Source organism: Pezoporus wallicus, unplaced genomic scaffold (genome assembly GCF_028554395.1).
Source record: "Pezoporus wallicus isolate ANWC-B61680 ecotype Strahan unplaced genomic scaffold, APGP_CSIRO_Pwel_v1 contig_6472, whole genome shotgun sequence".
NCBI lineage: Eukaryota > Metazoa > Chordata > Aves > Psittaciformes > Psittacidae > Pezoporus > Pezoporus wallicus.
Window position 1 is genome coordinate 163,743 of NW_026641049.1, and position 15,626 is coordinate 179,368.

Here is a 15,626-nt window from a genome sequence, read left to right on the forward strand (position 1 = left end):
CAGTTATTGCAGAACTTTGTTTAAAGTTTGTGATGGCACATTACTGTTCTTAACAAAATCTGATCTTCAGCTCTGGAAGTCAACAGTATAGTATTTCTTGGTATGCTCTACAGTCACCCTGCATCTCTTTTGCTTAGGGATAAATGTGGTCGGACAAAAAAGAAGGAAAAAAGTACAACTAAGCCGGAGGTCATCAAAAAAGACCAGACTACATCAACTACACACATAAATCACATCAGTGCTGTCAAAGGGTCTTTAAAGTTGGAGGATAAGTCACAGCTATACACATCTAAGGTTTCATACAGCCCTCAAAGAAGGATGTCGATAGACACAGAAGATGGAAAATCACGAGACAATTTTAAAATCCACACAGAGGATGCTTCTTACCATTTATCCTGTCAGACTGGTCAGTCAAGAAATTCAGCCCATTCATTGGAGCCTAATGCTGGACTTAGGCATTTACAGCAGCTGAAGCATAGTAGCAATGCTATTTCCCAGGTTCCTAGGGATATTCAAGACCAAAACAGATACCTTTCCCATATCCCAGAACACCTGATGCATATTTACAATCAACCTATTGCTATTCTTCAAACCTCTGACCTTTTCCACTCCCCAGAACAATTGCATCCTGCTAAATCAGCAACTTTGCCAAGAAAAGGGCAGTTAGTTTATAGCCCCATGATGGACCCCATGAATCATGACAGTTACATGCAAACATTACCGAAAATGCCAGTGCACTCTCATCCACAGCCTTCTGTCTGCAGAGATGAAAACAGTGTGTTAGATAGTGGAGAGTGCTTACCATCTCAGACTTCAAACTGGGGGCGGTACACTAATAGCTTGCTGGAATCCGTCTCTGTTCCTGGGACATTGAATGAAGCAGTTGTAATGACTCCGTTTTCATCTGAACTTCAAGGTATTTCAGAACAAACATTATTGGAACTCTCTAAAGGAAAACCATGTCCACACCCTCGAGCATGGTTTGTGTCCCTGGATGGAAAGCCAATAGCTCAAGTGAGGCATTCTTTCATAGATCTGAAAAAGGGCAGAAAAACAGAGAGTAATGATACCAGTCTGGACTCTGGTGTGGACATGAATGAGCATCATCCTGGTAGGAAACTGGAGAGAGAGAAAACTTTCATTAAAACTATGCCTCATTCTAAGATTCTTTACTTGGAAGACCTGGATCTGAGTAGCAGTGAAAGTGGGACCACTGTTTGCACTCCAGAGGAGCAGGCTGTGAGGTACCTTATGGATGGAGGGAATGGACCAGTCATAGAACAACATGACGAAGAAGGTCTGAAAAGAAAAACTGTATCAGGAAGTCGTGAATCTGGTATCCCTTCTGCTAAAAAAAGGGATAGACCATCTATCATGAGAAGAGATAGCAAAACCAGTATCTGGAAGAAAAGAGAGGAGAGGCCACTTCTCCCTATAAATTAAAACCCAGTATACTTTGTGTTGTTGCTCTCCCTGTTGGTATTGACCTCTTGGCTGCTTCTGTGTTTCTGCATTGTTGGGTTTACAAGGGAAATGTTTTCTGGTATCAAGAAAAGTTACTTCCTTTTTAATATACAGATTAAGTTATTAAACTTCAACTGGGCAACTGATATTCAATGTGATTGAAAACAGGGAAATACTACTATTAAATTTTTCCAGTTCCTTATTTTGCTGTCAGTACGGGAGAAAGCCCACATTTTAATCAGCCTGTCATTCTTGGACGCACATTTGGGGGTGCACAGTGAGAAATGTAGACACGTCTTAATTTTTTCATAATTGTTATAATGCACTGGTAGACTAGTTAAATCAGTTCCTCAGCCTTGTTCTTAATCATTGTGACCATCTCTGTAAAGTATTTTATATGTGAACTTTTCTAGGGATCTGTTACTTCTTCTTTGTATGATGTAAAATGTTTCATCAGTTAGTCCCAGGACACCAGCAGATGAGCTCTGTTGGATTTATCCGTGGAGCTCTATGGCATTCCTGCCCTCCCTGTGTGCCCATCCTCATGCAAAAGGTTTCCATTCCATGTAGTAGTGGCAGAACAGGGAAGTGTACAAGTTCTGTGGCCACTGCAGTTCATGGTCCCTGGTGTTTTAAGATGTTGCCCACCTGCTCTAATTTACTTTGTTTACATCTGCTATAAAGCGTCCACATCCAGCAGAAAAGGACTGGTTTTGGCAGCATTTGAAGCTGCTGTTACTGTTTATCCCAGTGTCTTGTTTTGGCTTTGTTGTCAGTTAAAATTTCTTCTGTATGCTGTTGGGCCATTTGTGCTCCAGGACATAGTCTTTAATCCCTGCATATTTGTAAATCAGAGTTTGTCCCATAATTAAAAGGTAATGCAATTTTAGACAAATTATGCCTTTGAGATAGGTTTCTTTAGCTGGAAAATTTGGCACTGTTGTTCTTCTTAATGTTTAAAAAAAATGGAAGATCATAAAAGGTTTATGTGCCTACATTTTGCCAGCCTGAGCTGCTTTTGTCTAAGTTATGCATTGCAGAAGGGTTAAACAAGCTTTGAAAGTGTGTGTGTGGGGTATGAGCATGAGACAGCAGATCGCAAAATTTGGTGCAATATAAATACTACTTATGACTCGGAGTTAAATTTACCAAAAGTCATGAATGCATGAAATGTAACTAAGATATGTATAGAGGAAGGAAAAGGCCATCAGAATATTCTTTATTTTTAATATTCATTTTGTCAAAATGATCGCTTCAGCTTTGGCTAACAGAAAAATACGTGCATTCTTTAATGTGCTTCATATAGCATATAGAATGACTTTTGGTGGCTTTGAAGCTGTTTCCCTGATAAAATAAGTTCCAGCATTTCGGCTTTGGCAGTTTGATTATAAATCATCCTAAAAAAAGCTTTATAAATATTTCCCTTAGAGCTTGGTTAAGGTTCTGTCCCAAGACCCGAATACATAATGCCTGTACGTGGATTGTGGGGTGAGGTGCACTTGGTTGTCTGCCCTATAGTACTCTTAAGAGTTGGGAAATACCCTATGCAGCTGGGCTTCTGGGAATATTTACTCAGGAAACGTTACTGTGAAATATATCTGCTATGTTGGAATTGTCAATTGTCTGGTCCTGTTGTAAAAGAGTATGTAAGGTAACCATAATGGTACTAGCAATACATCAGTCGAACTTAGGCTGTGCAGTTGCTTCACAAACAAAATATGATGTTCCTGTTGAGCTCGCAAGTATGAAAGTGTACAATAAATTTGAGGTAGTTGTGCAAGTAAGTCCGTGATTAAATTGGCCAAAAGAATCAGCTTTAATTACACGATTTACCTATTTCGGAGGTGAAGATGGCTTGTTGTACTAGCATGCCTTTGGTGCTTTTTTTTAGGTAACTGGTTAATTTTTCCTATACCAAATACATTTTCACAATACTTTTTTTTTTCTATATGCTGTTCCACTGGATTTGGTGCGTGACTTACTCTCTAGCCCCAAATATTTTTATCCTTTGCTTTAGTAGGAATCAATGTATATATTCTCTGTAGATGCACGTTTCTTCTGAAAGCTGCTTTGATTTTTTGAGGCTTAATATTTCCCTGCTCTTAAGAGTTCCGTCAGTTCTGATGGCTCCCTTTTCAACACTAAAGAATTAGATACTCTGTTGAACATAATAGAAAATCTTTGACTAAGTAATGGTTTTGAGATGTTACTGTTAACTTGATATGTCTCTATTTGAAATGTTCGCCTGCAGTAACTTAAATATATTGCAGATTTCTTTCAATGCATTTTTTCAGTGTATATGCCAAAACCACCTAATTTTTCAAACTTGTATGATTAAAAACTACAGATTACTTACTGCACATGGTGTTATTCATTTGAGTTCAAGAGAAGGAAGTTTTGCACTCCAGTGTTCTTGTTCTGCATGAGAGTAGGTATCTGGTCACCAAAGAAAAAGCATTAGAAATGTTGAAAATATCAGTTATAACTTGAAAACTTCAGAGTAATGGTGCCAAAAGATGTACAGATGTAGTCCAGATTCTCTTCTGCTCTGATTGAGTGCAAAGTGAGTTTAGCTCCATACCATCATTCTAAAGGAGCTTTTGGCTGTCTGGATCAGTCACAGTTGTTTTACTCTCCACATATGGCAGTGTAAAATGGCCCCTTTAAAGGCTGTGCATCAGTGAGGCATTTCAGCTTTTAGTGGACAAAGCAAATCAAAAGTGGAACAGATCTTTCAAGAAGTGTCAACCGCTCCACGCAGCTTGGTGTCATCAGCAGACTTGCTGTAGTTGCGCTTGATCCCACTGTCCGTGTTGCTGACAAAGATGTTGAACAGCACTGGTCCCAATACTGACTCCTGAGGAAAATTGTTGTCACTGATATCCACTTGGACACTGAGCCATTAACCGCAACTTTTTGACTGCAACCATTCAACCAATTCCTTGCCCACTGAGTGGTCCATCTGTTAAATCCATGCCTCTCCAGTTTGGAGACAAGGATGTCATGTGGGACACTATCAGATGCCTTGCACAAGTCCAGGTATATGATGTCAGTTGCTCTTCTTCCCTTATCCACCAATGCTGTCACCCTATTGTAGAAGACCACCAAATTTGTCAGGCATGATTTGTCCTAACAAACTATATTGGCTCTCACCAGTTACGTCCTTATTTTCCATGTGCCTTAGTATAGTTTCCAGAAGGATTTGCTCTGTGGTCATGCTGTGCACCAAGGTGAGACTGTTCCCTGGGTTTTCCTTTTTTCTCTTTTTAAAAATGGGGGTTATGTTTCCCCTTTCCAGTTAGTGGGAAGTTCACCAGACTGCCACGACTTCTCAAATATGATAGATAATGGCTCGCAACTACATCCACCAGTTCCTTCAGGAACTGCAGATGTATCTCATCAGGTCCCTTGGACCTTTAGGTTTCTTAGATGATCTTGAACCTGATCTTTTCCTACAGAGGAAGGAATCTCCCAGTTCTTGCGTTTGCCTTCTGTGACTTGGGCAGTGTGGCTGGAGCACTTGACGGTGAACACCTAAACAGGAAAGTCACTGAGTACTTCAACTTTCTTCATGTGCCAGGTAGCCAGGTATCCCATTTCCTTCCAGAAAGGAAATTTTCCCTTTCTTCCTTTTATCACCAGTGTACCTACAGAATCTTTTCTTGTTGCTTTTGATGTCTCTGGTCAGATTTAATTGTTTCTTATCATATATGTGTGTTTGGCTGTTGTTTCTATCCATGCCAGCTTGCTTTGTAGATTATGATTTGGAGAAAACTCCAGGAACAAACTTGCCAACAAAGTTTTCAAGCTGACAAGCAGGTATTCTTTATTGTGGTGCCAGGAGACACGGGGGATAGCTCCTCCTAACGTGTGTCCCCCAGCTGCCACACAAGCCGTCCTTTTATAGCCACTGGGCATGCATACATATTCATGAGGCTACGTATGGATTACATAATTTTCCAGTTCCCCGCATGCGTACAGAATTGTGGTGGTGGTCTCTGAGGGTCGTTTACTTCTTCTGACAACCTTCATCACTTCTGGCAGCCTTTGAAGCATGCGCAGTAGATGCTCATACCAGTTTAATTGGTTCTTTAGCACCAGAAACATAATAATCCTCCTATCCTCCTACTTATCAGTTAGTTTAACTGTAGCCCATCCTAGACACCAGCGGTTCCCAGATACTCCTTATCCCTGTGTCCTGTTCTTCTAGACTGTTTTTCTTAAACTATGTCACAACTATAACGATTTATCTTGTGAGAATTCTCAGTATGTTCTCTAGCTGTACTCTTTTTTTTTTCCTATGTATCATGCACCTCAGTAATTTTCCATTGCTACTGTTACAAAGCCATCAAACTTAACATTACTTAAAGCTAATTATAAAGATTTCTATACTCCATTTTGTGATTTTGTGCACCCTTGTCTCAATTAGAACCCATATGCCATCTTTTCTGTGTGTAACTTGCTAGCGTTTATCACATAATGTCTTTATGTTTCTGGTTACACTTGAAAAGGCTTTTCTAAAGTTGAGTTTGATATTAAAAAATACATACATTTACTTGCTTTCTGTGTCAGAATATGAGAAAGCTATTCTATAGAGAGAAAGCATTCCTGCAGTTGTATGCTACATGAAAACAGCTGATGCCTCTAAGCACACAATGACAGGAAATTCTTCCTTGATCCTATCGTGAGCATTAAATCTTGGATTTGAAAAACTATCTATAACTCTAAAATCAGTAGAATTATAGGTCGTATTTGTATTCAGTATTTACAGAATATATTATCAATTGTCATATTCCAGCTTTACACTGGAATTTATGCACTGGAAATCTGTCAGTGACTAGAATTTGTTTTGTTTGTAGATCATTAAAAATAGTTTAACTACACTGAGTTCTAAAAATTTTAATTCCCAAGGTAACAGTACATGATGTGTGCCATATGTGGAAACGACAAAATTTTATAATGAAATTTGTCTTTGTGGTCAAATTAAAGCTTTTCTATATACTATGTGTTATTTCAATATATGAATTTATAGGAATCACTGAATTTATTTTTCAAGAATTTTTTTTTTTCCTTGTTGGCTCAGTATTGCAGCACCAAGACAGTGCTAAACTACTAGTGTGAAAATCAGGCCTATACAAAAGGTAGTTAGGGTTTGTGGCACACTGCGCTTGGCAAGGCAAAGGAAACATTCAGAGGTTTTGACTTCTTTGAATCTGGAGGTTGACTACCTTGAAAATAAGAAATGGGTTATGCCTGAAGCACTTTTAAGTAAGCCCCTTCTAAGGAGAGGGGAGTGAGTAGAGTAAATGGGAAAGGAGATACTTACTTTCTTTCTGGATCTTGTTTTGAAACTGATTTGTATTTGTACTTCAGTGGAATTGATTCTTTTTGCAAAACACAAATGTTTGTAAGAAGTATGTCTCTGTTCTTCGCAAGACACTTACTGAGCTGTCAGCTTTTGCAAAAAGTCCACACGTGTACGTACAATATTAAGTGAAAGGTATTAGATACAGACCACTCAAGACCAAATTTTATCATATGTTTAGAGTGAAAGGCAGTTAAACTTCAGAAGAGTTTCCCTGCCATGGTTGCAGTACATGATGTTGAGATTCTTCTTGCAGATGGGTGTACCAGTTCCAGGTCTTTGCTTAGGTCAGTACTTTGATGTAATATAAACTAAGGGAAGTGATCAGGCTAAACAATATGCAGCTGTATGCACATAAATCTGGATATGTTACCTAGAATAAGCTAATCAACAGTCACTTTCAGATAGTTACCAAATGTCACATATTGGGGGGGGGGGGAGGGAAGAGGAATTCACTTTAAAATTCCTTTTAAAGGAAAAATCTTTACAGTACTGTCAGAAAAGAAAATAATTCTGTTACTTACAAACCTCAAAGCAAAGCTGATTCAAGGATTAGGGACATAATTTACCAGTATAGAGCTGGAGATGATGCACAAGAAATAATCCAGGATGTAGGAATGTCTAGTTGTCTGCTTTGTTTTTTATGAAATATTTTGTGTCAAAGAGAATGACATGAATGGGCACCAGTCTAAACTGTTCTTGTTAGCTAAAAAGTGAAACAGGTAAAGAATATTACTGGTCTAACACAGTGTAAATTAAAAGGCAGTACACTGCATTCATTGTCTAGCACTGCATATTAGGAAGTCTGAAGACAAATTAGCCTGCTGGAGTGCCTTTCTCTTTCATGAGATTTATCAGTGGGACACCTGAGGATCTGAAAAGCACATTATGGGTTTTCTTTCTGTTAGCCAAAAGCACCTCACCTCAGTTCATACTTACAATTATGTAGCTTTTATAATAATTTAAAAGGCAGATCTAGTGTTTATGTTGGAGTACTGACTCCTGCATGTTGATGAAGATGGTAATTGTTGTAAACTCTGGGTTTTTTTTTGTATTTTATGTTTTGAAAAGAAATTTTAAAAAGTCGTATCTTTAGCAATCTCAACAGTAGTATCTCTTAAAAAGTGACATATGGGATCTGAGTCAACCTCGTAAGTCAAGAGTAAGCATGTTGAAGTCGCTGGATTTACAGATATGAAGCTGACTGGAATTTTAACTTCAAAAATGAATATATGTTTATATATAAAAACTATTGTAAGGAAAAAAATGTTTTCTTTCAGCTGCTAACCTTTGTTGCCATTAGAAGCAGAAAAAAGTGAATGGAGGTAGGTACTCATACTTATTTTCTAGAACGAATTTTTATCTCAATTTGGAGACTAACCTTCATTGTTTATATAACAATTTATATTGTTTTTAATTCAGTGGAATTATGCAAAACATAGTACTATGCCTACAGAGTTAAAAATGAGCATTCTTTTATATTAGTTTGTATTAATTTCTGCCGCACTTCTAACAGTAGGTACATGTTAAAGAGCTTGTATGAAAGCTGCTTTAAATTACTTTCATCTGAGCTCCCTTATAAAAACAGTGTTCAGGGTGTTCTGATTAGAAAAAAGGCTTCAGATATATTTCTTAAGATCAGCAAGGGAAAACTCTGTTACTGTTTTTAGTATTGGCACTGTTAGCTTGAAAACTGTGATTTTTATTTTGGTTTTTTTTTTTTTTTTTGGTTGGTTGGTTGGTTCAAGACGTATTGAACGTTTCTATGTTCCCCCTCCCCAAAATGTACTGCTACTTTATTCCCCAGTTAACTGATACAGTTCCTTTGAAGCACTTGTTGAACTTCAGTCCATGCTACATCTTTTACATCTTATTTTGTACCTTTTAGTGACCCTTACAACACAGAGTTCATAAAAAGCTTGTCTCTGAGATGCTGAAAGGTGGGTGAAGTGATGGCACTGACTGTGCTCACCACCTTGCACGTTGGAGCCTTATATTCAAACTATATGTAACAAACACTTTGCCATCTTGGCAGTCATTTTTAAAACCACTCTGATAAGGATATTGCTGCAAAATATTCTTCATATTTAGCATCCTGGTTTTAAGCATTTCTACCTTTTTATATTTTGTTAGAGGTGTCTTTTCATCTCTGTATTTACTACAGTATCAGTGTCTGTTGCTGAAAATATAACTTTGTAAAACGTTACAGCTTATGCAATATAATAAAAGTTTTAAAAAGTCATCAGTGCTTTATCTTTTATTTGAATGTCTCTGGAGTTATGTGTTGTTTAGGAATATACCTCTCTCACCTAACACCTCTTTTCTAAATATTACTAAAAATGTGTATTTGTGTCATCACCGTCATTCCAATGACAAAAGAATGTTGTTATTCTTAAGTTTGCCAATACTAATTCAGTCACAGTTTCTTTTCCAGATCTGCTGAAGAAAGACTTCTATATCTACATTAAATCTGATTCCTGTTTCTTGGTTAGTGCATCTGAGATTCTGCCTTGTGTAAACTGATTTTGTTGCAATTTGAAAGGGGGTACCCAGAGAAGAATATTTTATCAGGTGGTGTTCCTATGTCTAATCTCTCTTTTCTCTGTTCTCCCATTTAGAGACTTTCATGTGGCTCTAAGAACAAACAAAATATTTTTGTATGTCTGCACAGTGCTTAAGACAGAGGCATCAATTCCAGCTATGAATAAGCTCAAAGTACTTAAATCCACGTAGAAGAACAACATAATGCTGTGATATAGAACAGCTTATGCTAAACTTCAGAGTGTAACATCCTATTCTTAACTGTACCTAACACTAGTATTTCTCAAGCCTTTCTAAGCTTCACAAAAGCCACATTTCAGTATTTTCACTATAGTTTAGGACACCTGCAAGAGTCTAGGCAAGCACATTGCAAAGGTCTTCCTACATTGCACCTGCATGTGTTGGATGATCACTCTTAATGCTCTGAGAAGCTGCATTCTGCTAGTAAACTACTGGTTCTCACTTTCACAGAGTAACTTTTAATTTTCAACCTGCCTGCTAAATAAACTTTTTTTTTTAACCATTTCAAATCCATTAGCTGTTTTAAAATAGATGGAGTGAACTTTATAAGAAGTTAAATAAATCTCAGGAATTTTATTTCCAATGCAACAGAAGAGAATGGTATTTTCTGTCATGTTTCACTTCCATGTAAAAATTAGGTATCAGGGTCATCAGCTGATCTGTAAATACAAATATGTCAAAACTGACTGAAGTTCAGCTTGTAATATGTCATCATAGAAAACACAAAATCCAAACTAAAGATTACTCAAGAATTAAAGTGTGTGTCAGTAGGTTATACAGTTTTGTTTGTTGTAAGTTAAGACATGCTATCACATTTTAATTTCTATTAAAATATAAGGGCAGATAATTGGAAAAAGTCACAAATCTGGCTAAGCTTCAACAAAATGTTCCTATTTTTCTTAGATTATCAGACTAAAACTTCAAAAAATAGTAGGTTCTTGCTGCACATCTCTGTTCTGGTTAATCAGCAGCTGGCAACTGGGTTGAAATAAAAGTGTTTCTCATTCAGCAGGGCATTTACATTTACATTTATTGCAGGTATGGAGGTTTAACTCTTCATTACACTTACTGGGAATCTAGAACTTTAAGGAAACTAATGTTTAATTTTATTTATTGTATTACCATTTAGGAAATAATTACTAGACTTAGGAATTCTTTGGCTTGGCCATCTGTACATGATTGAAAATGGGCTAAGTGAGTGGTTCTTGTATACTGTTTGGAGGCTTAGCTCCTCATTTGAGCATTAACTATCAGGAAATTGTAGCAGTTCTTACAGAATGTACCTGATACTAGAAAAAAAGTTTTCTTCATCTTGCTTTTCCTATTGCATGTTTGAAAGTCCAGAGAGGGCCATGAAGATAGTAAAGGGACTGGAGCACCTCCCATATGAAGACAGGCTGAGAAAGTTGGGGCTGTTCAGCCTGGAGAACAGAAGCTGCGTAGAGACCTCCTAACAGCCTTCCAGTATCTGAAGGGGGACTGTAAGGATGCCAGGGAGGGACTCTTCGTCAGGAGCTGTAGCGATATGACACGGGGTAATGGGTTCAAACTTAAATAGGGAAAGTTCAGGTTAGATATGAGGAGAAAGCTGTTTACTGTGAGGGTGGTGAGGCACTGGAATGGGTTGCCCAAAGAAGTGGTGAATGCTTCATCCCTGGCAGTGTTCAAGGATAGGTTGCACAGAGCCTTGGGCGACATAAATCTAGTGTGAGGTGTTCTGGAACTAGATGATCTTAAGGTCGTTTCCAAACCTAACCTTTCTATGATTCTATGAAAATAGCACATTTGATACCATTTCATTCAGCAATAATGTTAAAATTAATCTGGCTTAATTTATTATGCCTCTGAATAAGAACTGGTCTTTCAAGAAGATAAAAGCTTTTGGCATTTTATATTTGAGTAATTTTTTTGATTGAAGATTAGAAACTTGCAAATAAGAATGACAATCTTACAAGTACATCGCTATTTTCTGAAATAACATCTATATTAGCAAAATCAGTTCCTCTGATCATTTGAGAAGATTTAATATGAACATTTCTCATAGTATTGAGCAGCATTGAGTTAATTTTTATAGAACTTGCAGTTCTTTTATAGAACTTGCAGTTCACTTCTTATTTGTTTCTTGGTGTCTAATAAATCCTCTGAGTGGCATATAAAAGCAAGAATATAGCTGTGTTATCTAAATTGCGACAATCATGAATTGTTTTGCAGTGTAATTCCTTCCTGGTTTTCTTGTTTTAAAATAAATCTGTTTTTCTTGTTTTAAAGTTTAAATGATTATGTTTAGGTGGTAGTCTTGATAAGAACCGCTGTTGATGGCTGTCATTTCCACACCTTTATTGTCTTTGTTGAGGAATGGCTTGCTGTGCACAAATCAATCTCAAATTCAGCTCCCTGGGTATCTTAGAATTGTGGAACTATTATAGCCACTTGCTATTTTTTTAGTCAAACTGATGCTGGCTTTTCAAAGCATTATGAACGTAATTTTAAAAAACGGTACTGGACTTCCCAGAAACTGTTGTTTTCAAAAGAGCTTAGAAAGTAATCCTTGCTGTGCTTGGGAAAAAATCACTAGCTTTCTACTGCTGTTCTATCAGATTCTCCTAAATGGAGCTTGCTAAAAAAATCTTAAATCCATTTGGGACTTTGTTAGAAAGTTTTCTGAAGCTACTTTGAAACTTTTTCTATGCATGTTCAGATGATATTTTCTTGAGAAATAATCTATTTCCAGATACACAAATTTCTGGTTTCACTTGCTTTGCAGGTTTGCTAAGATTCACATGAGAACCTGCTGGGTAGTTTTCATGTTTGGATGGTGTATCCTTCCGAGTCAGAGGATTACATACAACACATTCAAAATTGCTGCAGTAGCCAACTGTAAATACATTCCCTTTGAAACTTAAAGGATAGGAAGGTTGCATAATATTGCATAATATTTTTTAGCTAAATACAGACTAATCAATTATTCTTGCTTGTAGCAGTCTGAAATTGAAAGATGCCTCTGAAGTTACAAGTGCAAACCCAGAGAAGCTTCACTGATTGCTAAGGGGCTATGCTGCTTATGTATTGAATGATTAGATTTTAAGTTTTAGGCACTGGCAAGCTAAAGAAAGTTACTTAAATTTTTACCAGCTGCTGTAAACTGGTTGTTTAAATCCCATTTTTAAAGGTCTTGCAAATACCAAGTTACTTATGTAACATGATAAAAGTACACATGTATTTGCTACTCCAAGGAATGAGTGGTGACTCTGCTAGCCTTTCAGCTTAATTCCTCTTTTGATTCTGCCTTGTGTTAATTCTGGAGTTATAAGGGGAGTAACTACCAAGACTGTAATCAAGATCCTACAAGTGACCAAGGAGTTTGAATTTATATTACTACTGTCGTGTCATTGGTGAAGAAATACTGCTTGTCAGGTAAGCTAGCTTGAGTTAAATAAATCTGAAAAGGGCTATCTTGTGTGAACATGATTCAGGGTGCTGGTAAAAACTAGCAAAGATGAACTTCGCAGGTTGGGTGAGTAATATGTATTTCTAAATTATGAAACTTTCTGCAGGCTTGCAAAAGCTCCCCAACTTTCAGGCAAACTGGGCTCTTTTTTGCAAAAAGTATACTGAGACAGATCAAAGCTTCACTGCAAAGTGCCTGAGTTATAAACTGCTTGGAGCATGTAAATATGCCTCATACTGGGAAGGTGCTAACTGATACCAATAAGCACAGAAGCAGAATACAATTAACCATCTTAAGTGAAATCTCTTAATTACACTTTCACAAACCCTGGACCAAAGACTGTGTCTACTTGAAGTCTTCAGCTAGAACTTGGGAACATTCTCATTGTTTGTAAGACCACTCTCTAAAACTTGAAATGATATTTCTGGAAATCTAGTGTGGCAACAAAATCAACTTCTAAGACATGAGTATATCCATTTATAGTGTCCTGGGTTCAGCAGTAGCAGTCATTTTTCTCCTTCGTAGCTGGTGCAGTGCTGTGGTTTTGACTTTTGGCCTGGGAACAGCGCTGATAACACTGGTGTTTTTAGTTGCTAAATCATGTTTACTCTGACCAAGGAGTTTGTGAGTCTCATGCTCTAACAGGGAGGAGGGGAAGCCAGGACGAAGCAGAGACAGGACACCTGACCCAAACTTACCAAAGAGGTATTCCATACCACAGCATGTCATGCCCAGGATGCAGAGCTGGGGGCAGTTACCTGGAAGGGCTGGATCACTGCTCGGTCAGGTGGGGTATCAGTCGGTGGGTGATGAGTGGTTATATTCTCTTCCCTTGTTATTTCCCTATGATTATTAGCATTGGTGATAGCAGTAGTGGTTTGTGTTATACCTTAGTTACTGGACTGTTCTTATCGCAACCCGTGGGAGTTACGTTCTTTTGATTCCCCTCCCCATCCCTGGGGGGGGGGGGGGCGGGAAGGGAAGGAAAGGAGTGAGACAGAGACTTCGTGGTTCTGATTTATGGCTGGGCTTAAACCATGACATATACTTACTATAGTAATCTGAATTCAGTATCTGCTATCTGTACAACTGCACATACTTATTTTTCACAGCTCCTTTGTTTTGTGGTTTCTGTGCTCTAGGTCTAGGCCTGACTCTTAGCAAATTTCATGTGGTGCTAATTTAGAAAAAAACATGCTGACAGAAGTTCCCCAGCCTTAGGATACACATCTTACAGATGGTGATTGCTGTCCTGGATGATACAACTGAGCAATTAATAAGGTACAGTTAGATTTAATTGGGGAAGATTTTTGTACTACTCATGCATTATGCGTATGCCATGGACAAGCAGAATTCAGAGAATCTCCCAAATCATCTTATTTTATGTTGGTTACTATGTCCATCTTTTTGCATCATGCTGTTAGCTGCAAGGGCATATCTACACAAAGAAATGAGAAAGGTAGGTTAAGTAAGCCACAATGTATTTACATCTGCTGTCCCTGTAAGTGTGCCACAGTGCAACATATACAGGCAGAGTACGATCAAGTTTTCTTAATTTATGGTGTTCCTTTTGCTTATTTCAGTATCTTTTTGTACCTACTTACAGCTAAGCAAGTCTAATTCAGTGCAAGGTCTGCATGATTTGTATAAGGGGTATTGAGATCAATATTATATAGGTCAGGGTGGGATACAAAAAAGAAATCCTGTTTAGCATCTGTCTAAAAATAAAAATGTAGAGAATGGCAACGGCAGTGAAGCATCCATGACATGAGTGATACTCAACACGCTCAGTGCACCTAAAAGGAAAAACAGAACCATAAGAGGGTAGGTTAACAAGCAGTTAACACTTTATCATAAAGAAGTAGCTAAATTTAGTATTTGGGAAAGGACAGTCCCAAATAGATACTACAAAATTGTTTGGAGATGTACTGCACTAAAAGCCAAGTTAAAAAATAAAAGCCTTTGCTTATTAACCATGGATATTTATTTTTTTACAAAGCACATAGTGTCTATTCTGCAGGTGAAATCAGTTGCTTACAATAAAAGCAGAGAAACGACCAACAAGCTGCAAGATATACTTAAAGACATAGCACTGTAAAAATCTTGGTTTAAAAATTCTGGTAGCACCTTCCTACAATTGGAAATACTCTGTAGTTATTACCTGGGGTTCCATGGTGCCTATACAGTCTTGTTTTCTCTGCTGCAGTTACAAGTTGCTTACAGAGTTTCTAAATTCTTCTAGAATGAGCCTTAGATGTGCAAAATTTTCTCTGCAAAGTGGACACATCACTGCAAAGTCATTCTCCAGTTAATCTTGGTGGTGAGCCCAAGTTTTCATACATGTTATGTGCACATTGTTGCCACAGCTGTAGCTGCATGAAATTAGTACCAATTTATATAATTTCTCCAGAAGCGTATAAGAAGAAACAGCAAAAAAAAAAAAAAAAAAAAAAATCACAAAGAGGTCTAGTGATGCCTGTTCAAAAGAAACCCCAAACCAACCCAAACTAAAAGTGCTTTTTCAACAGCCAAAGAATTAAGCCTTCCACCATCTTTTGAAAAGTGAAATAATAAAATTATTTCCTTAGTAGAATTCATGATGCTTGTAAATTAAATGTATTTTGCTTCTCATTCACAGTTCAGGAGGCTAATCTCATCAGCAAATGCTGTCACTTCAGTAAAGCACTGAAGGGTGTTCCTTGAGGTTTCCTTATCTTCACAAGGAGAAAATGATACAAGGTAGAAAATTCCTCTGCTAACAGCCAGCTTTGGCAAATTAATCTGTTC

General features: G+C 37.6%; 1 protein-coding gene across 1 annotated transcript in view; it reads left to right on the forward strand.

The window, feature by feature from the left end:
- FAM171B (family with sequence similarity 171 member B) overlaps positions 1-1,775 on the forward strand; it is a 34,345-nt gene extending 32,570 nt beyond the window's left edge. Inside the window, exon 8 of the mRNA XM_057421920.1 lies at positions 138-1,775. Within this exon, the coding sequence (XP_057277903.1) occupies positions 138-1,443 (1,306 nt within the window). The 3' untranslated portion in view covers positions 1,444-1,775. The remainder of the gene's footprint in view (positions 1-137) is intronic.
- Positions 1,776-15,626: the final 13,851 nt, after the last annotated feature.